Below are 24,022 nucleotides of genomic sequence, written 5' to 3'. Positions count from 1 at the left end.
TTTACTTATTAGAGACGACAGATATTCAGCTTGTATACATAAACTGTAAATTTAGTCATCCATAAAATTAGACTCCCAATAGGCCGTAAACTGACTTGACTTTAAAAAAAATTGTTTGACTCTAGACATATTTCGCTGAATAGTTGTAATCTTTTACCAGAAGTTGGAATAACAGATCAGTGAAATCATCACATAAACTGTCGTTTGGTTCGTTTATGTCATCTAGTTTGGGTGACAATAAAGTAATTCTCCAATAAAAGCAAGTGTATTTGAAAATCTATACATACAGAAGATGCGGTTTTGTTGATTAAATCACTTGATTTGCTTTATTTTGCTCAATATACTACTTTTGATTTAGTTACAAGAAATTTACATTCATTGCTCGTAGCAATATCGTTGATCTTTCGAAGATCCTATTCGGACAAATTTCTTACAAACTACAATATAAAAAAAACCAACTAACAAAATAATTCATCTAACGTAACTAATACCCGACAAATTACTGTACAAATCGATATGTAGTTGAATTTGAAATAGCGATTGGTTGCTTAGCATTCCAAAAAACGATAAACAAAATAAACTCACAACAATTGACCATTGGCTCGGGTTAATGTTTAACATTTTCCCGACAACCGGTAATCAACCTGAACTTAAAGCCGAAAATAATCTCATTCTAACCCGTTTAAGCCATAGACTCCCTCTCAAAGAGTGGTCAGTCGTCAGTTTACCCACTGCTGTTGACATCGATGTGCCTCGTGAACAGTGTTGCCGAATCGACCGTTGTGGCGGAGATCTTCCCATCCACGAAGTGACCGCGGATGTGGGCAGCGAATTCCGCTTGAGTGCCACAGTCCTGCCGGCAGAGGAAACAATAGTTTGCACTGTTCTGCGGTTGCTGCACGATAATGTTATGCGTGACGGGATGAGTATCGCCGGAGGTGCTACTGTAGAAAGCCTGTAAAAGTAAAAAAAAAAAACATGCGTTATGTACAGCCTATAGGTAGTTATGTATTTTTTGATATATTTAGTACTCTCTGTAGTAAGACTGTAGTGTTCTCTGATAATGTATTTTGAGTACGAATTAGTTCGATCGGTTTTCAAAAGATGGCTCTAGCTGTTATGAATATTGAACAGTAATAGCTGATGTCGATATTTTCAAGAGATAAGACTGATGTCATTAATATTCAGTTCATATAGTTTTGAATCTTTTTTTCAAAAAACTTGTTTTGCATTGTGTTAATTATGGGCAATTTGGTGTTAACTAACCAGCATTTGCTGGAAGTCTGTGAATGTCCACGATGATAATGCTCCAACTGATAAATCATGTAGGAAATGGTTTCGACGTTTCAAGAATGGAGATTTCAGCGTTGATGACAGGCCTCGCTCTGGACAAACAAAAGAATTCGAAGACAAACAATTGGAGGTATTAATCGATGAAGATCCGAGTCAAAAGCAAGAGGAACTTGCAGAATGATTGGAAGTGAATCAACAAGCAGTTTCTGAACGATTAAAATCCATGGAAATGATTGAAAAGCAAGGTGTTGTGTATTATGAGCTGATAGAATCATGCGATACTATAACGGGCGATCTGTATAGGCTGCAATAGATGCATTTGGGCCGTACATTACGAGAAGAACGGCCAGAATATAAGCAAAGACATGATAAAGTTATTTTCCTGCATGACAACGGTCGGCCGCATGCCCCAATATCGTCATAAACTATTTGGGACAATTTGCCTCACCCGCCTCACTATTCTACTGACATTGTTCCTCTTGATTACTGATTTTGCTGACGGATGTAGCACGATCTGACAGGTCATCGGTTTACTTTTTTCGCAGAAATCAAAAATTGGCTTCAAACTTGGATCACCTCAAAAGACGCGACATTTTATCGAGATGGAATTTCAAAAATTGCCTGAGAAATGAAAAAAATAGTAACTAGCGATGGACGATATTTTGAATAATCTTCAAATTCGTTTTATTTTTCACTGCTTCCATCTATCTAAACTAAGCTAAGCTGGCGTATGCATTGTGTGAACAACTTAGCTCAGCTTAGTTGACCACCCGTGAGTTTCCTGTGGTTGATCAAAAACCAGTCGAAATTCAGTTTTGCGATGACTGAGTGGAAACATATATTGAAGAAGCCAAATGAATGATAAACTGACAGAAAAGATCCGCTCAGAGGCAGGACTTGAACCTGCGTTCTTATGCAAACCGCTTACCATTTCCGCCACTCTGAGCTATGGTAGACACAGTTCTACAACAGCATTGAGTTGGTAAGCGTACATCGAACAATGATCTACACGGTAATCTGGATGCACCTAGAAATAAATACTAACGTGGTACTGCAAAAATGAGTACAAAACTAATCTATAATTCGATAAAATTTACTATAGGATAGAGCAAATCAGTAACTTGTTAATCTTATGTACCCATAACTGGTTAAAAAGTATCTCAATAATTTACCTAGATTCTGCGTTTGTGTACTTTTATTCGATCCTGGGTGCATTCTACTTAAAATCCAACAAAAGTGCACAAACTCAGAGTCAGGGTAAATTATTGAGATGTTTTCTTACCAGATGTGCGTAAAAGAGATTAACAAGAAAGTTATTTGTTCTTATTTTCCTATAAACGTCACCCAATTGTAGATAATTTTTCTACTAACTTTCTCAGTACTACAGAAGAATGTATTTCTATGTGCATCTATTTTACCGTGCAAATCCTAGTCGCCTCACGACCGGTAGCCTATATCCGAACATTCTCATCAGACAACAAAAACTAGTCTTCTCGCTCTTTACCTATTTCCGCTCAAGCACTGGGTAGGAGAGTATATTTATAATCGTGAGAAGCATGAACCTTTCTCGTAATACTATTCATGAAGTCTTGTATTTATGGATAATTTTTTTAGGATGGAAATACATTTTTCCTTCATTTCTTGTTCCAATTTTACTGCTATAGAATGTTTCCAAACCATCTGCATAATGCTGGCCCAGTAATTTTCAATTGATCGTAGTTCCAATGCGTTCACGGTATTGAAGTCCTTCGGCACAAAGTGGAACTCGTTACATTTTTCGAGTAATGGCACGAGGTTAAACACAGCCAATGTATCCTTCGAAATGGAAGTATACGCTTCGTCCTTGTTGTCATAAATGGAGTGCTTCGCTTTCCACATGAGCAAATTGATTGCCAAATCATGTGTTTTTGAAAACTTTCACATTTTCTATGATTTATGATAAATAGTGAGAACCAAGACTCTCGGAAGTTGCCGAAAGTATTCTTTCTCCTACGACTTGTCACGCATAATTAGACAATGCGGTTTTCTTAAAATCTGGATGTAGAACATTCGCGCATGCGAGTTTCCCTCCGTATTCCGCCGTTCATTGCGACACGTTGCCTGTTGAACTTTGTACGTGTAGTCTTATGTTTTTCTTTTTTTTTTCTATAATATAATATAATTTTAAGGCACACCGCTAAAGCTCTAAGATGCCAAGGGTATTTTCTAATCTTAATTCTAATCCTAATTAACGACTAACTTAAAACTAGAATAGTATCATTAGGTAATGTCGTATCGGGGTCGCGAATTCTCAAAAATCCAGCATTCAGATGGCGATCAGCAGTTGAATATAGCATGAGTGTCTTCCAGATGGCGCGTTTTTTTTTATTACTACATTAGTGAAAATCATTCTTAGACAGTAACACTTAATCTGGAGATCAGGAATAAATTAATTCGTTGATCGAAAATATTGAATTATTTATTTATTTAATTTGTGTACTTCCTTTATTTTTAGGAGAAATTTTACTGAAAAACAGGAATACTTTTCAGTTCACGACATTATAATATTTACGGATTATTTGTAAATTTCACCGAACGTCGGTAGTAAACGACGAAAAAGTCAGTATATTTGTGACAGGAAGATGTTTAGTGCACTCTAACAAACGTTCAGAAAACAAATCTTTTACTGAACTGCACTCTTAAAAAAAACAAGAATTACCAGTGACGTAAATAAAATCATGCCGTATTTTTGAGAGTTAGGTCTTGATATCACATAATGGATACCATTAAAGGTCTGAGGCCAGTGTGTTTCAGGGTGTTTTGGAGGGCTATTTTCACGCTTCAAATCTGATTTTCTCAGAAACGGTGACGAATATCGAAAAACCCAACTGACAATCTCTTAGAACATTAGTTTCTGTGAAAATTTCTGAATTATTCATTGACATTAGCGGTCGGGAAAGTCTTTTTTTCTGAAGGAAGAGTTGCATAGCTGAAAACGGCAACTTGCAACTTGTTCATTGAATATCTCGCCTTCAAAGGCATACATCAAAAATCTATCCTGACAATGTCTTGATAATTTAATTTAAGTGCGATTAGTGGATAAAAACATAGGTGTTGTCGCGATTAAAATGAAGTGAATGTTATTTTTGTGAAGGTAAGTTGATTTCTATGCACGCGCCATTTTTTCTACTCCAGTTTGCTGGTAACGTAACGAAAAATGAGAGAGAAATAAAATCGGCTCAGCATGGCTGCCAAACAAACGGTAGCTTTATTGGATGCAGAAACATTTTATGCAAACTTGTAACTTGTAACTTGTTCAAAATATTGAAACTTTCCTGGTCACCCGGCCCATCGAGAGTCATCTTGCACATATGCGAGAGAGCATGGAGAGAAATATAATACGCAGAGCGAGACACGTAGTCGATTCAAGCTTATACGCGAACTACTGGCCTCAGCCCTTAAACTTTGAGTTTCCCGTCTGCGTTAATGTGAAATTATGACATATTTTTACGTCTTTTGGGTTGTGAATTTTGATCGATTGCGACATTTTCTGTGCATTTATGGAGACGTAAATGTACATGGTTTATCTGTGCAGTGGGATTGCTGTTTGAAAGTCAGTAGAATTTTACCGAAGCTGATAGGTAAGGTAAGATAGGCAAATTAGTAGTTTTCCTCCTTCAAGATAGAAACTTCGTCCTCATTGATGTTCAAATATGTTTGCCTTTCCCATATAGAAAGGCTATGCAGTCACTGTGAAAACCGACTTCTTAGCCAAGGGCCGAATATCATTCGATTCAGCTCGATAAACTAAGCAAATGTCTTAGTGTGTAACAAAAATGTGCACTCGATTTTCTCGGAAATGTCTGGACCGATTTTCACAAACTTAGATTCAAATGAATGGTCTCTCGGTCCCATAGCTTGCTATTCAATTTTACCCAGATCGAACTTCCGTTTCGGGAGTAACGGGGTAAAATGTGTTAAAATCTGAAGAAAAAGTGCATTCGATTTTTTCAGAGATCGCTCAACCGATTTAGATTTCTATTAAAGGTCTAGTAGTTCCTTAGCGTGACATTAAATTTCATCTGGATACGACTTCCGGTTCGGGAGTTACGGGTTTAAAAAAATTTAGAGGGTTGTATTCAAGACACGACCGAGCACAATAACATTAAAAATGGAACGTTTCTAGGGTTTTGTTCGTATGGAAATGGAGATTTAAGTATGCAAACCGATCCGTTGACAAATTAAAGCATTTTTAAGCTTACAATATTGAAGCTTTGGAATCATTTAAATGAGGATAGTCCATTAAGAAATCATCGAGGAACAAGCGCTGCAAATTAGATCCGAAAAATCTATCGTCGATAATTCTAAATTGGCCTGCTAGTTACCAGAGAACCAACATAAAATACTCAATTCAAACCAATTTTTCAATGGTATGCAATTGAAATATTCAAACAACGTTGTCTCATAAGTTTAAGTTAAATGTTTCCGAATCGATTGTTTGTTGAGTTATATAAATCCATCAACAAATGATTGAGTTATAAGCGTTCAAAATTATGATAGAAAAATGTTACGCGATTAGTCTTGCATGTTTTAAATTGACACCCAGCCTCGGGAAGCGAAAGTGTAAGGCATTTTCAATGGCAAAATCGACCAAAAATTTGCTAAATACATGAGATATTTCAAAAGAATCTGTAACCATGCTGATTCGATTCTTCAATAGCTAGATGATATATAAGATACTCAAGCGAACACGGTGTTACGCAGACAGCAGGAAATTTCACCAACAAATAATGCAAAAGCGACAATCCAGCAAGTGAACGCATATACAATCCAGTCATCAGCTCACTGGACGAGCTACTTGTTTCATTCACAGTCAAACATCAACTAGGCAAAGAAATATTGTGCAGCCTATATTTATAGATTTCTCTTCATACTACGCATAACGATACGGTGTTTTTTATGCATGACGCAAAGCCTCCTATGCCGAACAAGAAGTTGACGTCATTTTGTACAACAGGGATTGGTGGATGAAAACATAGGTCGATTCCAATCATTTTTTCAATAGTATACTATTGAAATACTGAAACGATGTCGTCATACATGTTTAAGTTAAAATAGTGAAGAGTAAGTCATTTTTAATGCCAAAAAAAACAAAATGAACTTAAAAAGGGCAGTCAATTTTCTCAGCTCACCGCTCATCCAATTTTCACAAGCTTAGGTTCAAATGACAGGTCTCACAACCCCATATTATACCGCCAAATTTCATTCGGATACGATTTCCGGTTCCGGAATTCCAGATTGTTATTTATAAATATATATTATATATACATATACATTAAAAAAAACTGTTTCAATTTATAGGTTAGGCTAGTTGCTGACCAAACGAACCGATTCAAATAAAAAGGTCAACGTATATAAAAATAGACTGCTTTTGAGCCTTGTTCGGATCTCACTTCCGGTTCCGGAACAAACAGGGCGAGATGTGTTTAAAATGTTAAACCGTCATTTAGAGCGAAAATGCAAAAAACAGAGAATTCCTATCAACTTGGGTTAAAACTGTTCAAGATCGAAAATTTTATGCTAATACATGCCCAGAAAAACTTGGGTAAGAATGAAAGGAAACCCTAGTCAACTGAGCCTCGGATCAATTTGTGAACAATCAAAATTTTCCAGGGAAATAAATATGTACCAATTGAAACGGATGACCCAAGCTAAATTTTAAAATAGTCTAATTCACTGAGAATATTGAGTAAACTTCTAGGACAGTTGAAGGAACTCAAATTCCCATCTGTTAGAAAGCATTTACTCTCAGTAGCCGGCTACCTAAACAATTTTAAAAGTATATCTTCGATCATTTTAGTTCAGCTACAGCACAAAGGAAGCAATCTATCACCCGATCAAACATGCTTAAAGATTGTACATACCTGATTCAAAGACACAGTCTGCGTTGATTGAAGTTGTTTTTCCCTACTCCCGTTATTGGCATCCGCATTACCAGTTGTTCCCACTGCGGTACCGCTAGGTTGCTGTCAATACTGAAAATAGATCATGAAAATCAGTAATTAAACCGGTAACGATTAGTCGACGCGATATGCTACTTCTAGATGACTCTTGGCGTGCAGTGTCCACTCCTCTCGTGTGGGGAACATCCGTCCGCAGAGTTCGCAGGTCCACGAAAGCTGGTGATGATGGTGCTGCTGTTGCTGTTGCTGCTGCGAAATACTCAACCCGGAGATTCCGGCAGAACTGCTAGTTTGCTGTGGTCCGTGCTGACCGGATTGCGTTCCCGACACCTGCGTTGCGAGTTGCGCCGATTGTTGACTCTGCTGTTGAGCTGAAATGCTGTTGACCACCGTGGTCAAGGTTTGTGTCGCTAAGGCATGGTGGTCTATCAGTATGGGTTTATTGTCTTCGCTCTTGGAGTCTTCCTTTTTCACTACAAAACAAAAATTGACATATGAGTTTACAGATAAACAATTCATGGATATGTTTGAAATCTTGGCCATGATTCAAACCTAACGTTGGCGTACGATTTTGGCGTTTGCCCAATGGTGCGATATTCGTCGGCGTAACATGCTTAAACTTGTTCATGTGAATCACCAGCTTATCTCGTCGTGCGAACGCTCTGTCACAAACCTCGCAGATGTAGGGTTTCTCGCCGGTATGAATCCGCATGTGGATGGTCAGTTTATCCTTCCGAGCAAGACCCTTCCCACAAATCGTACACTCGAACACTGGCTTCGGTGGACCCGTATTATTGTTGTTCACGGTCGCTTTGGGTTTCGCGGTACTCTTTTTCGAGGACGACTGCTGAACCTGTTGCAATGCTTTCAGTCTCGTTCCAGGATGCATTGAGCCACCCTCGGCGTACGGTTCTGTGAAAGGAATAAGGTTTGGCCGGGGAATGTTTGGAGGAATCTCCGGAGACCTGTCCGACGCAAGAGAACGGAAAGAACAAATGTGGCTATTAGATATAATCAAGAATTCGTGCGGTTGTCGATGTACCAATTCCCCAAACTTTGAAGAACGCGTACTCCACCTTCAAAACCCATACCGACGTCATCCGGGACAGTAAAGGTACTACTGTCACCGCCGGTGGTGCTGGTATTGGTGGAGTTTGATATTGAGCTAGGGTTGATCTGTGGGACCTTGATGGTATTCGCATAATGAGTTATACTGATGGGACCGCTGCTAGTTGCAATCGATACGGAACTGGTCGACTGTTGATGACTATGCTGCTGCTGCTGTTGTTGTTGTTGTTGCTGCTGCTGCTGCAGAGGAACTTGTACAACATGTTGTTGCTGTACTTGTTGATGGTGAAATTGTACTTGCTGACTATCGTGATTGTTTGGCTTGGATTTTTTTGCTGATCGCGATGAAACGTGATGACTCGGAATATTCAATTGCTGTTGATGTTGCTGTTGTGATTGCTGTTGCTGTTGTTGCTGCTGCTGCTGTTGTTGTTGTTGCTGCTGCTGCTGTTGTTGTTGTTGCATCTGTTGTTGATGTAGCTGCTGAGCCGCTTGCATCATCTGTTGCTGCACTGCCATGTGCGCTTCTAGGTACGCATTTTTCTGCGCTGGTGTCATCTTATCGATATTTACGGTACCGTCCTGTCGAGGAAATTCAGATTTACTACTGCAGCTCTACCGGTAAGACATTAAATTTAACGAAGGATGATCTTACCACAACTCACCTGAAAATTAATCGTTGCTGTTACGACTCGCATTGAATCAGCGTAGTTGCGCAAAATGGCATCGGTTTGCACGCAATTCGATCTCCATTCAAAGAACTGTTCGATGTTGCTGACGCAGCGCTCGCAAATCTTCTTCGGTAGAAAGTCCTCTTTGTTTATCTGCCGACGGGGAAGTTCCGAGCAGAGCATTGCAATGCACGTGGAAGAAATTTCAATTAATTTGTTCATTTATGAATGGCTAACATCTTCCGACAGTCACACCAAGGGCTATCTGAAATGTTGGTCAACTAATATTCAATAGACAAGTTTTCTCTACTTTTTCAACTTCTAGTCGACTGCCGGAAGGGTAATAAACTAATAATAGCAAACTCAGAGACTCTTTTAAGCTTGAAGAAATTTCATTTACCAAAAAAGGTCAGAACTTGAGTATTTCACAAAACAAAAACTTAAATTTTCAATGAAAATTTTGATCAAACATTTTATTTCATAAAAATCGTCTGAATTGGTTAATTTTGTAGTTTTTTCACAGAATTGGAGGGTCTTTCATATTATACAAGCATTGCTTTTTTTTTGTAGTTAGAGAAGCTAAGAAACGTTACTAAATTTAAGAACAAAGAAAATTTTATAGAATACTGATTCCATCAATCTTTTGGTACCTACAGTCTAAAAATGTATTGAAATTACTCTTGACGATGTTTTCAGCCTAGCTTGTTGGAAAAGATGATAGGATTGTGTACGAAACACGACCGACCACGATGACTTTGAAAATGCACAAGCAACCTTCTCTGAGGCATTCTGTAAAGACGAAATCTTATATGCAAACACACACACTGAAAATAAATGCCGCTCGTGCGAGGCTAATGACACAAATAAACCCGTAGAACAGCGATGCCAACCCTACGGATTTTATACGTAGATTTACGGAATTCTGTCTTTTTTTTCGGATCTACGGATGAATCTCATGAAATCTACAGAGTTAGCATTATTTTTACCTAAATCTCCAGATTTTGCATTGTTTCTCTAGATATCAAAGGAAAATAGTTGAATATTGTTACATCATTTCCATGTTTTTTTAAATGTCTTATTATAAAAGTAATCATGTATCTATTCACCACCGACAACTCATTTTTAGAAGCTTGTGTACGAGTTTAAATAACAACACTCGAAACCAAATCTGCGGATTAGACCTCAGGAAAAGTGGCATCAATGACGTAGAAGTTCCATTTGCTTATGCGCACAAGCAAGCTTCACTACGGCATTATTGAACCGCACCGAGTGCAAGTCGGTTCTGTTTTCAGTTTAAATAAGCTTTTTTTTAAATTTGTTTGTGAATAACGTAGATTTGATTTTCAAGTGATTTAGATTTTTTTTGCATCTATGATAATTTTTCTGTTTTTATGCTTAAACATGGAATTTTCGAAAAAAATTTTGATTACTTTTAATTCGAACGGAATTTTGAATCTACTATTTACATTTTATCCTAGCTTAAATTAAATTTCGTATAAGCATATACTCCGACTCATTGCATTTTTCTCTAAATTAATTAAATATGTATGTTAGTTTTTTCCTCCTATTTTTGCTAAATTATGTACAAAATTGACTCGCACCGGTTCATTCAAACCGCGCGCGTAACCCAATCGTTATTTTTTTTCCTAGGATGTTACAACCTTCTGTGACATTCATGTTAAGTTTGAGCGTGATATGTGAATTAGTGTGTGTTTGGCAGCTGTTTGTTTACGACACGAAAAATTTATCTGGCTATTTTTACTATGGAAAAAAATTGAACAACGAGTTTGTTTGAAATGTTTTAAATACAATTTCGGCCACAGAATCATTAAAACCAATTGCAGAAGTATTTTAGGGAGTCTACTCCATCGAGTACGGAAGTATTTGAGTGGAATAAAGCATTGAGGAAGGGTCGTGAGATCTTAGAAATATGCCTCTCGCCCGTCCACCTCTGTTAACGAAGATTACCGCGGTGTTGTTTACTATGAATTCGTTTCGATAGGCCAAACAGTCAATAAGGAGTACTACTTGGGCGTTTTGAGCTGTCTACGTCAAGCAATTTGTCAGAAACGGCCAGATTTTTGAGCAGAAATACATAACGTGCTGTTGCATTCCAGCATGATTATGACTGAATTTTTGGCCAAACACGAAACGAAAGTCATCGCTCAGCCACCGTATTCGCCAGGTTTGGCCCCCTGTGACTTTTTCTTGTTTCAGAATTCAGGAGAAATAGAATACAGATTAATCTGTGTCTGTGGTAACCCTGTTAAATACTATCATTTTCGCATTGCGTGGATCGTTGCGTCGTAACTGAATCGGTGCAATCTTTTTCAACTTTTATTTTGATGAATCAGATGCTTTGGATAGGAAATGGAGAAAATTCAATTAATTCTTAATGATAATCTGTGGGATTAAAAAGTGCTCTGAATTGTCACGACCAACAGGATCTACTGATGAGTCAAAGACGAAACGTAACAAGTAATAAAAACGGTTATGTGCCCTAGCACAAAATTTGGCTAACCCCTGAATGAGGATCTACATTTAGACAGAACTGAGATGACTCTTGACGTCTACACTCGGTAAACTCGTCCGAAATTCGACTCAGAATTCATAGTGATTTTCAATAGGATTCCAAAGAAGATGAAACAATTCATTTTGGGCGGAATCAATTGGTGCACTCAACTTATCAGCGCTTCCATGAAAACTGATGACATCCGCTGGCAGGCTTTCGGTATGTGGTTTTACTATGTGTCCGGCTGCGACTGTTCTTTGGCACAATTCTGCTGTTCGGCACTCGCTTTTGGAGAACAGTCTATTTTCAAACAAAACTAAAAGGTTTGTATTGTGGCTCTTGAAAAATTGTGTATCAATGATTAAGTACTATGACGACTGAATGAACTGGTTTGATGTGGAACACATCTTTATTTTCTATATAGAGGTGCAAATCAGAAACTCAAGGAAAAATAGACGTAGAAAAGTAGTCAGGTTTTAAACACTTACAGCTCAGCATATTTTGTTTCAATTATTGATATTATTTCGTTATTTGATTGAAAATATTTCTAAGATTCGATTTGAATGTATCAAGCCACGTATTTTCAATTATAAATGGTTGAAATTTTGATTAGTAGCGAGCAGTGTCCTATTTTGTATGCTAAAAATCTCCGGCATATCGGATTTCCCTGACATAGACGACGATTTTGAAGGAGTAAGCGATATATCAATGGGAAAGCATCGCTCTGATTGATCAATCGATGCAAGAGCGAAGCTGTTGGATGCACGCAAATCTATAAATAGAAGCGAAATTATAGCTAACATTTCAGTTCTACGCGTAGCATGCTAGAGATAGGTTGTTGCTAGACAGCAAGACAAAAAATGCCACAAAACGATTTGAAGCTTTTATTGCTATGCTCTGATCTTGTGTCATGCAAGCTCGGATAAAATTTCATGTTTTGTCTTTTCGCCTGAGAAATTGACAATACCCAGGTTAATTTTGAGTGCTTAAGATTAATATCCAATTTATATAAGATGAACTCGATTGATAAGGAGAAAAAGTTTATCGCTTCAACCGAAATCGCAGAATGCTAGAGAAACAACGCTATAAAAATAAGTGCTTGCATACTAAACTTGAGCACAAGCTTGACGAAGAGAAGCTTAAATATTAAAATCCGTATCGCAAGTATGTAAAAAGATATAATTGCATACATTGGTGTAATTTCGTCGGCCATAAAACAAACAATGTTCGATGTTAGTTCCTAATCAAGATAAATCTAAGCAGACTCTCGTGCAATTGCGGATTCAAAAATGTGACGATTGATTGAACTGTTTGATTGTAGATCATTAGAAATTTTGGTTGCCTTGTTCCACATCAATGGCTCGAACAAACCTATGGGGCTGATCCTTCTATTTTTTTTACTACTTTTAGTTCACAGGTTCTTTTCAGTTTCACATCGATTGAATGACAACACAACCGATAGCCGGCAGTCCCGAGTTTTACAAGTTACGAAAAACAATAGCTTCGTGCTCCGTATTTTCAGCAGACGCTTTTCTATTACTATATAAAAAGATAAAACATCAGAAACGCTATTACTATATAAAAAGATAAAACATCAGAACATTCTCGGTAGCTGGCTAGATGATTTAGGCCAGGAAGGTTTACAATTTTGTTCGATTTTTTGAGCATTTATTATAAAATATGAAAAATTTTGATACTTATTTTTTGATACATTCGATTTTGGTACCACTTTGGATTTCTTAGTAAAAAATTAATAATTTTTGGACACATTGAAGTGCTTCAAAATAGCTTAAAATTTGAGTTTAAAAAAAAATAATAACCCTGCGTTTTCATTTAGGTTCTATTAGAAGGAAACCCATGGTGCATAACTAGTAGAACTAAGCATCATGCCTTTAATTGTAATAAAGTTTCAATGGAAAAACATGGTTGATTTTTATTATTATTATTTTTTTTGTGAAACTGAAATATTATGATTAAAAACTATGAAACCAAAACACTTTAACGCGTACAAAAATCAGTTATTTAATAATAAAATTCCAGAATGGTACCAAAATAAGAATTGTGAGAAAATTTGTTTCATAATTTTTAATTATTATCAATTCAAAAAAATTTGAACAAAAAAATGTGAACCTTTTCGACAATGCCTTGGATATTTCTGTTTTTTTTTTTTCAAAGTTTCCGGTAGAACGGTTGACTAAAAAATCATACCAAATAAAAATCGATAGGACCACTATATCTTCGTTAATATGGCACTTAAAGGGTTGAAAATTTGGAAAAATTACCTCCAGTCCAAGCTCTTTCAAATACGGTATAACAAAACGAATTTTCTTTGGAGGCAAACTTCACCTGAAACAATTGAAGAGGTGTTTGATCACAGATTTCCGTAATTCAAAGTCAACAAAACCACTCTAACATCAGTAAAAACGCCTCAGGTAGGACAGAACATAACCTCTCAAGTAGAGCAGTCCAGTGTTTTCAAAGATGAATTGCAAAAGAAACCAGCGAGGCTATTCGAACGACACCAGACTGTTTTTTTCTTTTTTTTTCGTCGTGAATACGACTTATTTTATTATTGGGCGCGTTTTCAAAATTTGTCCTGTACAAGAATGGAGAGAACTTAATCGTGAAAATCTCTTATGGTATTCAACGCAGAAACGCAGTTTGTGCTCCAAATCATCGGAAATATGGCCAGCAATTTATGATAAAATTTTCAGTAGCATGAGATAACTACAAATTACTTAAAATTTAAGTTTCTAAAATGTTTGGTATGAACGAGCGCTAAGGTGAAATTCAGTGCCAAAATAGGGTGCATGAATGGAACGAATCATCGCACAAAGTGTATCGTGCAAAACCGACACATAGAAACACGGAATATTCTCAGAGATTGAGTGCAGTGAATTTACGACATGTTATGTTCGCTGGTAAAACAGACACTAACTTAACACTAAGCGAAGTTGTCCATTCTTTGTTGCAGACCAAAATCTTTGGCACGATGACAACTCTTCTCCTAACGGATTCCAATTATGCATTAATTTATTTCAGTACTGAATAATATTAAAACAAGATCATTTTATATGGAATTACAACTGGCGTATAAGATGTTCACTAAAATATCAAGTTATTGAAGTATCAGTATATAAGTGAATAATATGTTCCCATTGCTCATGAATTATAGTTATAGTTTCAGAATTCGTAAAATCGAAGATGACGGCTTCCGGTTCGTGGAAATTTGTGGATCGCTATACAATTTGATTTCAAAAAATCGTTTTTGTGGATTTTTCAATTCATGAATTAATTTGAACATTGCAGTTTTGATTGGATCGGTTTTGCCTCGTACAGAATTCCGCAATTTTTTACTCTCGCGTTTTCTCCTTTATAATTATATCGTCATAAGTATTGAAAGTTAGCAAAATTCGCTCATTTAATCAACTAGTAGGTGTGATTATCGATATTCGGATGTGTGAATAAAGCATGTTAGTTTTATTCGTATTCACGTCATCTAGGTCTGTCTCTGACATTACTTTCCCGCCTTTTTAGTGTGCGATCAAATATTTTCATTTATACTAAATTACATCTTTCTTCTTATTGTCAAGTAAATACATACTTCATACTTGTTGCGGTAATGATAGAACAAAAATCATCGCAACTTATGCCCTTATCATCTGAACAATTGCAAATGTACGATTCAACAGTTAGAGATCACTAACGCAAAGTAATTTCGTATTTGACCACAGAATTATGAATTGGTTGTGTAAACTTGAAGTCACATAAGATATAATTTCTCTCTTAGGTTCGGAATCATGTATTTCTTATATACTTTATTTTCCGCGTCGTCTCTAAAATAACAACAAAGTCATGTCGGGCTAAAACTAATGCTATACTGATGCAGTGAACATCAAAGACGTACACCATTGTTGGAGAATTTAAACACCTAACATTCATCAACTCAAAGCCTAGCCAGACTTATTATGTATCACATACTCACACCATTCGATTGCATGCATATCCCAATCCCCTATTGAAAACTGCTCCTTAAGGAAGGAAGCCGCATTCCCATTCCACATGTTCGTACGTTTTGCACATGCAGACACAAGTTATGTTCGCATGCAGGCTGGGTATTGCAGACTGCATGCAATAGAATATTCCTCTCTCTCTCTGCACGTCTTACCGAGGCTAATTCGCATAGGTCTGTTCTGCTGTTGCTCCAACAGATCCTGCGTAATGCAAATAGTAATTACACCCGTATGTATGCAATTCGGTGCAGCATCAATAACCGATCGATAGCGACAGGGTAACCGTTCCCATGTGCTGCTCGTGCTTTGTCCTTCGTTAGGATAGGTAGAATAATATTATACCTAAAATTTGTCTCATCAACTAGTGGGGAGAATAGCAATTACCAAATGTAGTAAGAAGAAGCTCAAAGGAAATACGCAATGTCCGGTCAGAAGAATTAGAAGGGCAAATGAAGAATTTCTTCCTATTTCTGTCGAAGCTATTTTTCAAGGATCTCTGAGTCGAATGAGTAATAAATAAATTATGAGTCATATAAATCTAGCAACGGTTTTAGTAGTATCAAAAGTGAACCATACTGCTTACCACAATCGGCAATATTGTTCTGATCTTGAACAAAATCTGGCGCTGTTCGGCTTCCTTATCGAAGATGTTCAACCGGGGCCCGCTCTTGATCGAACAGAACCGACAGAGATCGATGAATGCGGTGAAATTTAGCTCTTCACTTAATTGTTCGCTCTGATTGGCAATCATCAAGTCGGACATCTTTTCCTTCTCCCCGGATTAGTTCGACCGCCTTTTTGCCTTTACCGCTGGTCAGAAAATCGTAAATCACACATACACGAATTTTCGCAGGAGACGCAGCACAACATGCCCTGTTGTCACTCGAGTCAGAATGCTAATTTATTTCCACTCACGACCGAAGGCATCGTTCATCGTCGGCACACATCAACAGTTCATCCCCACGAGAACGGGATTGCACCGCCACCGGAAAACGCGCCATTGCATTATTCTAGCCCGCAATATTTGTAAACACACGGTACGTTTTTACAAGTGAACATTAAATTCACCGCGATTTTTTTTGATGCGCGCTTTTTTATTTTGCTTACTATAATTAAATCGAAGCGATAACGGATCCACCCGGGTGGGTGGTATCGCTACAGGCACTCACTCAGTAACCCCAGTCCGCCGGCTTGCCTGGATGTCCTTTCATGTCTCATGGTTTTCCATCGCACACTTGTTCATCGCGACAACTCACTGCACTCCTCCAGCGACAGTTGCTTGCGACATTCCAACACACACTCTCACCCACGGGCGGCGGGTCTCAAGAAGAGGGAAATTTGCTCTACCCTCGGCCGGTGCTTTCTGAGTTTCAAGAGACTTACGGCTGCTATCTTCCCCGTATTCACACATGTACGGTTTGGCTTGGAGAGGTATGATTATCGATCGCTTCGAGACCAAAGGAAAATTTTCTTCCTTTACACAGCTGAATGAACAGGGTAAGCAAATGCTGTGTAGTTTGCATCAGTTTAGGCTTATCGATCGGGCTTTGAGCATACCGCGAATAAGTTTATTCTTTCTTAACGTTTTGTTGAGGTTGGCTAAAGATTTTAATGCTGAAAAGCGCGTCCCAGGTTTTAGCAACTCGGCAGAAGCTGTTAATCCTAATATCACGAAAACTTCGATTTTTTCCAACCACACAAGATACAAAGCTCATACACAAAGCTTTCTGTTATACTTCATAGGCTACTTTGTTATCAAAAACATTTTACACCTCAGTAAGCTGTTTCCCGAACTAGCGCACAACTTTTCCGTATCAAACACAGACTAAAATCCTCAACTGATGCAGTCGACTGACGTTTTGGAAATGATTTCGGTGAAGAGCTGATGAATTTTCTACGCTTTCTGCTGGCTGCTCAGAACGCACTGAGTGACTTGGGGGAGCTGCGGGAGTTACCCCAAAGATAACGGCCATCGAAATGTGAATTCAGTAATTGCAGCCAGAACATTCATACGTTCCTAACATGTCGGCTAAAAAGTCCTGCTAAAGAAAACAATACTTTTTTCCAAACTATAATAAGGAACACATTATTGTTTTATAAATTCGATAAATTTTATAGGCTTTAGGACCGGCCTTTCTTGAAAAGAAAAAAAGGCGGGTGGATAATGTCAGAGACATAACTGGATATCGTGAATACGAAAAAACTGACACGCTCCCATCACTTTTCCGAATATCAGTTAGTTGATTGATTGTATGAATTGTGCAAGATTTCCCCTTTTTCACTAATAGAGTTTAAAGCGATGCACCTACATTAAAGTACAGATTAGTTACATTACACAGCTACTATTCTACAACTATATATTCCAAACTTGAAACAATTCCTTTTTAATTTGCTAATATAGGAGGCTAGGTACGACAAATTTGTAGTTTATTTTTATTGAAGCTATGAAGTTCGAAGATATCTTATTCTTCTCGAAAGTTCAGTACGAGACAATTGCAATAGCCTGGTCTGAAATGTATCGACGATCTTCGGTATGCAAGAGTCATTTTATGAATAATAATGATAGTAATAATTTTGTTTTATTTTATTTTATTTTTGTTTTATTTTATTTTGTTAAATTTCGTCCATCTGACCAACATGGTCTTAATGGAACTGTCTAATTCTAAAAACGAACAAATAACAAGAATAAATACATAGTGGTTAAGTAATAAAATTAAAATTACGGACGGACTGATAGTAAACGCCGACGGAAGCTATTAGAAGAGCGATTGAAATCGAAGTGCTCGGAGACCTCGTTGAAGTGACGAATTGAAGCAGCTAGAGAGCTATTTGCAGCGTAGTTCGTGAACTGTGGGGTCTCAAACAGTAGAGTTCTCGGTCGAAGTGAGCGGGCAGGAGCATATAGGTTGATTCGAGCCAGCAAGTCTGGCACATCGTACTCAGCAAGCAAGATTTTGGCAACAAAGGTAGCATTTGATGCATTCCTTCTATCAGTTAGGGTGTCGAGACCCAGCAAACGACAGCGGTCGGCGTACGGTGGCAGGTTACGTGGGTCACTCCATGGCAGGTATCGCAGTGCATACCTGACGAATCTGCGCTGCACAGCTTCGAAACGTGCACTCCACACTTCCTGATAGGGACTCCAGACAACAGAAGCAAATTCAAGCAACGAGCGAACCAAGGAACAATACAAGGCCTTGAAACATAGCGGATCACGGAACTCACTCGATATCTTGAACATGAATCCAAGTTGACGATTCGCTTTGTCGATCGTAGTTGAGAAGTGCCGAACGTATGTAAGCCTTTCATCCAAGACGACACCAAGGTCCTTGACGTGGTCGACACGTTGAAGCGGGGTCCCAGCGATGTTATAATCAAACGGAACTGCAGTCCTGGTCCTTCGAAAGCTAATTACAGAACATTTGGCGACACACAAGACCAACATATTACGTTCGCACCAGTCGTTGAAGATGCACAGGAGGTTCTGCAGTTCTCGGCAATCAGCTTGGTTACGAACTACGTGATAAATTTTGACATCATCAGCGAAAAACAATTTTCCTCCACGCTGTAGGACAAAAGCTGCATCATTGACGAATAGTGAGAAGAGTAATGGACCCAGTGTGCTGCCCTGCGGAACTCCTGAACAGTTGGAAAAGCAGTCAGAAGAACTATTTCCAATGCAGACAGATAATTCTCGTTGCACCAGGTATGATCTTAGCCAATCGCAGAATCCAGACGAGCATCCCATTTTTTCAAGTTTAGCTAGCAGAATGTCATGGTTGAATTTGTCGAATGCAGCTTTTAGATCCGTGTAGATCACATCCACTTGCAGTTTGTTGCATATTTGCTCCATGCAGAACGATGTAAAGCTAATGAGATTAGTCTCAAGAGAGCGACCCGGAAAGAATCCATGCTGGTAGGGACTAATGTATTGCTTGCAAGATGCAAAGAGTTTTTCGTAAATCAGCGTCTCAAACACCTTGGATTCCACTCCCAGCGAGGTAATGCCACGGTAGTTCACTATATTGCATTTATCCCCTTTCTTAAACACGGGGAACATCGTAGAGCGTTTCCATTCCGATGGAAATTTGTGCAGACGAAGCGACAAGTTGAATAATGCAGAAAGCGGAGCAGCTAAAATGTCGGAGCATTTTTTCAGAACAGCTGAGGGAATTATACTCGGGCCGGGTGAATATGACGACTTGATTTTGCTTATAGCCGTGATAACCATTTGGACATCCACTGCAAACACGTCCATGTCGATGACATTAGCAGGTACATCACGGACTGCTCTGCCTATCTCAGCTTGCGTTGGTGAGTCGTTCGAGAAAACACTCGAGAAGTGTTTCGCAAAAAGACTGCACTTATCAGCAGGGGACACAGCAATGTCATTGTCGAGATGCAGCCTTGACGGGAGACCATTTTCTTTCCTCTTTGTATTGACGAACGACCAGAATCCCTTCGGGTTGCGGCACAGATTCTGTTGAGTGCGATTGACATACCGCTTGTAAAGGAACTTATTGTAGCTGCGATAGTTGTTGCTGGCAACTGAGAAGTTCTGTTTGGTAAGGGGGGATCGTCGGCTACAGAATGCACGAAGAGATTTAGCACGTGCACGCTTCAGTTTCCGCAGAGTGGCGTTTGTCCATGGTGGCTTCCTCGGAGGTTGGGACCTCGGTACAGAGGCAGAGATACAATCTAGGAGAAGGCAATTGAAGCGTGCGACGGCTGAATCGATGTCGGTGTAGTTCAACTCTGCGTTCCAATCGATACGATTTAAGGAACGACGCAGCAGAGCAAGGTCGGTCTTACGAAAATTTAGCCTATCAGCGCCCGAAGTTTCGTCGTAGTGTTGCACAATATCATTTGAGATAGATATATCAAGAGCGGGATGAAAGTTGTCAAGAGCGACGACAACATCAGCAGCTTCATTAACGGCACAATCTAGAAGCGAGTTCGCGCTTGCAAACACCAAGTCCAAAAAGTGAGATTGAAAGTTGGAGACATGGCTTATCTGGCTCAGACCAAGAAAGGCAGCTCCATCGACAAGCAAGCGGCTGGCAGGAGTAGTTGTCGATACTATCGGATCGGGAAACGCATATCCATGACGAGTGGGTGACCAAACAAGCCCCGGCTGATTAAAATCCCCATGCATTAAGAGCACATCAGATGGATCAGCTATCGTTGCAGCATATTTAGCAGCATCCAGGTGAAGCTGCATGGTACTGCAGTCATGTCGTCGTTCAGGTGGAATGTACACAGCTCCGACAAATACGTTTCGAGAGAGAAGTTTAATCTTAACCCATATCGTTTCGATCGAAGTGAACCGATCGTCCATGATCAAACCGGAGTACAACGTGTTAGACACCGCGATTAACACTCCTCCGCCACGTGTTCGAATGCTATTAGCTATGCTGCGGTCGCATCTGTAGACGTTGAAACGGTCACCAAATAGTTGAACAGAATTGATTTGCTCGTCCAACCACGTCTCTGAGAACACATAAACATCATAATCGCTATCCAGTGCAGCCAGGTAGACATCGTCCAGTTTTGTCCTCAGTCCCCGAGTATTTTGATAATAAACACGGAGACCGCGTGCGGAGGCAGAGTGAGTTGTACCAATTCGACAAGTTGGGCTGGAAATCGGAAAAGCGTGGGCTTGATGTACAGAAAAAATGCTAGGGTACTCGCCTGAGGGTGGCGGCTGGAGGTCTCTTTCACCGCTCCCGATCGCAGTACCGAGACGGCTCTGATGGCTGGAATCGAGGTCGTCAAGTGCTGATGATGAAGAAATTCTGGTAGGAGACAGAACCGGGTCGGATGGCTTAGAGACCTCCAACAGGCTTCGTGTCGTGCGTCTCGGTGTCAAGTCCATCGGTGGATGAGAGTTTACTCCATTGGTGAGCCCAGCATCTCTGGAGTTACCAACGGTTGTCACAAGGTTTCGATTCGTGGGACCTTCAGAGCTCTTGGCTTCCAAAAATCCTCCGTGTTTCTCCGATCATCGAATTCTCGGAAGATAATATTAATGATAATAATAATAATAATATTACAGATTAATCTGTACATATATGTATGTATAAATAAAATACAGATTAATCTGTATATATGGCAACCCTGTTTCGCATGTCATATTTTCACACGACCTCATACTAGTATAAAGATGTGTTCAACATCATCACTTTCGCTTTGGCATTGCCGTTCGTAATTGAATGTGTTAGTGACGGTGCAAATTATTTTAACTTCCATCTTGATGAATCTTCTGGTAGGAAATATTGAAAGTTTAATTAACTCCTAATGATTATCTGTGGCACTAAAAAGTGCCTTGAATTGTCACAATCAACAAGATCTGCATTTAGATCTGAGATGGTTCTCGTGTGTGTCTTGTTTCGGCAACAGTTGCTCAGAAAATGGCAGGAAAGGGACAACATTCAACTAGTTCTTCTATTGGTAGTTAGATTATACAAATCCTTCCACAGATCACTGAGCTATGAGCTTTCTAAAATACGAGAAAAGCATAAGGCGCGTTTATGAATTATCCTCTTTGATACTCGTTTATACCAAACATTTCAGAAAAGTTTAATTATGAACTATTTGAGATTATGTCACACAACTGAAAATTGTATCATAAAATTGTGATCATATTGCCGATGGCATGTAGCAAGAATTATGTTGATTCATTAGATACAACAGGAGATATTCACGATCAAAAACTTATCAGTCTCTTAGAGGGTAAATTTTGGAAAGGCGCCCCATAGTAAAGTAAGTCGTATTCACGACAAAAAGTAAAAAGAAAGCTCTGAACCAAAATTGGTTTAGTATTTATTCAATCGACATTGTGATCATTTTGAGCGATTGCGTTATCCAGCTGCTGGTTGTTTGCATTGGAAAAAAGATAACGATGGGGAACATTATACAAAATCAGCCGTTCCAACGGCTCTAAATGTTATCTAAAGAACTATTAAGATTACTTCTTTTAAACATTGAAGGTTAAAATCATCAGTTTAGCACCAATATAAAATAATTTTATTAGCTTTCTGTACTTTTCGCTGTGCGAAATTCACACCAAGCGAACGCAAATGAACCTAGCATTAAACTGCGCGTTCCGAACAGTGTTTCATATCATAGAGAATTTCACAATTTAGCCCTTTATTTATGTAATGATTTATTCTAGGTCAAGTCTCGAACTTACAAATGACTTTGACTGGCGCCCTTTCTTCTGGAATACAAACGTAATCATCCGTAACCAAAACGTCCTGTCTAGGAACCAAAGCCAACAAACGGTCCTTTTCAGAACCCATAAGATAACGCGAAGAATTTATATAGATATTTAGAAACCTGTTCCAAGCTTCTTAAAACACAAACGCAATCTTCCGAAACCACACGGAAAAACTACCGAAATATTAGTCGTTTTTCTGCATTTGATTTGGTACAACTAAACGATTGTTGTTTTACCTAAACTGCCATTTTTTATTTATCGTGCTTGCAGTTTAGCAATGACATCCAGCAAAAACACGCATCATAAACGAGTAATGAAACGTTACAGTTGATCAATGACATAAACCCTGAACGAAAAATGAAACATTTCAATGAGGTGGCATTCGTGCAACTGAGCAATGACACAATCCCAGCAAAGTTACCTGAATGTATGAAAGCAAAAACTATCTCAGTTGTGTCAACAAATTATTCAGTAATTTGAACTTAAGATGCCTATTGCAATAAATATTGTTTACTGTTAGTCTCTTCGGAGTAGTGAGTTATAGCTTTAACACTAAACTAACATATGATGTAGAAATGCAACAATAGATTATAATTCCGAAGATGGAATTAATCAGCAAAATGTTCACAGGGCATTAATAAATCTTTACTCCACTTGCAGGATGGCTCGCTGAAGAGCATTCCTAATTCCGTTTTCAAGAATGCAGCTGATAAGTCTAATGCTAGAGGTGATGGAATGACATAAATGACGTTCAATTGCCATTGAAAATTTTCAACATGAAACGTTTCCGATGAAACAACGAGGATTTTTATTTTACTATCTTCGTTCACAGTCAAGTGACAGCATTCGAATACATCGATTTCGTTTACCTGAATAAAATTGAAACAACAATTGTAATATTAAAATTTTGTGATCTTTGGGTTCTCCGTACAAATGATTTTTTTTTCAGTACAACCACAGATAACAGATATACAGGCTCACATATGAACTGTGTGTAAAATTTGCTCAATCAGCGTGGCGAACACTTGCAGGTGTCACCACGATCGACACCACGATTTGGGTGCCGCTTTCACATGAGCCACAGTTTTTTGGTGCAACATTCACTTCACGCTAGATTTTGCTGTTGGTTAAAATGACAAGTTTATTTTTGTTTTATTCCGATCGAGTTCTCATGTGATTTATGCGACGTGGAAATGAAGTTATCTTTAACACTTAGAGAAATCATGTGATAAATGTTAAAATTGTTGTAGTTTGAATATTGCTATAAGAGGAAGGAGAATTTTGTTATCGTTCCGGAACGTAGT

General features: G+C 38.6%; 1 protein-coding gene across 4 annotated transcripts; it reads right to left on the bottom strand.

Moving 5' to 3' along the window:
- Positions 1–292: 292 nt before the first annotated feature.
- On the bottom strand, positions 293–17,383 carry LOC131425827 (ras-interacting protein RIP3). Of its 4 annotated transcripts, none has more exons than XM_058588032.1 (7): positions 16,083–17,383; positions 8,969–9,127; positions 8,278–8,885; positions 7,788–8,200; positions 7,371–7,708; positions 7,197–7,307; positions 293–955 (listed from the first exon to the last, which is right to left on the bottom strand). In XM_058588032.1, exons 1-6 carry the CDS (start codon positions 16,260–16,262, stop codon positions 7,302–7,304), a joined length of 1,704 nt encoding a protein of 567 aa, XP_058444015.1. In that variant the 5' UTR covers positions 16,263–17,383; the 3' UTR covers positions 293–955; positions 7,197–7,301. The 4 variants fall into 4 exon arrangements, with proteins under 4 accessions (XP_058444015.1, XP_058444016.1, XP_058444018.1 ...); XM_058588033.1 differs by having other exon boundaries at positions 7,803–8,200; XM_058588034.1 differs by having other exon boundaries at positions 294–955; positions 16,076–16,215.
- Between the last annotated feature and the right edge of the window lie 6,639 nt (positions 17,384–24,022).

Source organism: Malaya genurostris, chromosome 1 (genome assembly GCF_030247185.1).
Source record: "Malaya genurostris strain Urasoe2022 chromosome 1, Malgen_1.1, whole genome shotgun sequence".
Taxonomy (NCBI): domain Eukaryota; kingdom Metazoa; phylum Arthropoda; class Insecta; order Diptera; family Culicidae; genus Malaya; species Malaya genurostris.
Note: the sequence above shows the minus strand (reverse complement) of the source record. Positions and strands in the feature narration are given on the sequence as shown.

Bases quoted from the DNA above. Each gene is read 5' to 3' on its own strand.
- LOC131425827 (XM_058588032.1), bottom strand. From the start codon at position 16,262: ATGTCCGACTTGATGATTGCCAATCAGAGCGAACAATTAAGTGAAGAG. The intron at 8,886-8,968 runs GTGAGTTGTGGT...TTTCCTCGACAG, and splicing joins CAGCAACGATTAATTTTCAG to GACGGTACCGTAAATATCGA. The intron at 8,201-8,277 runs GTACATCGACAA...TGCGTCGGACAG, and splicing joins CTTCAAAGTTTGGGGAATTG to GTCTCCGGAGATTCCTCCAA.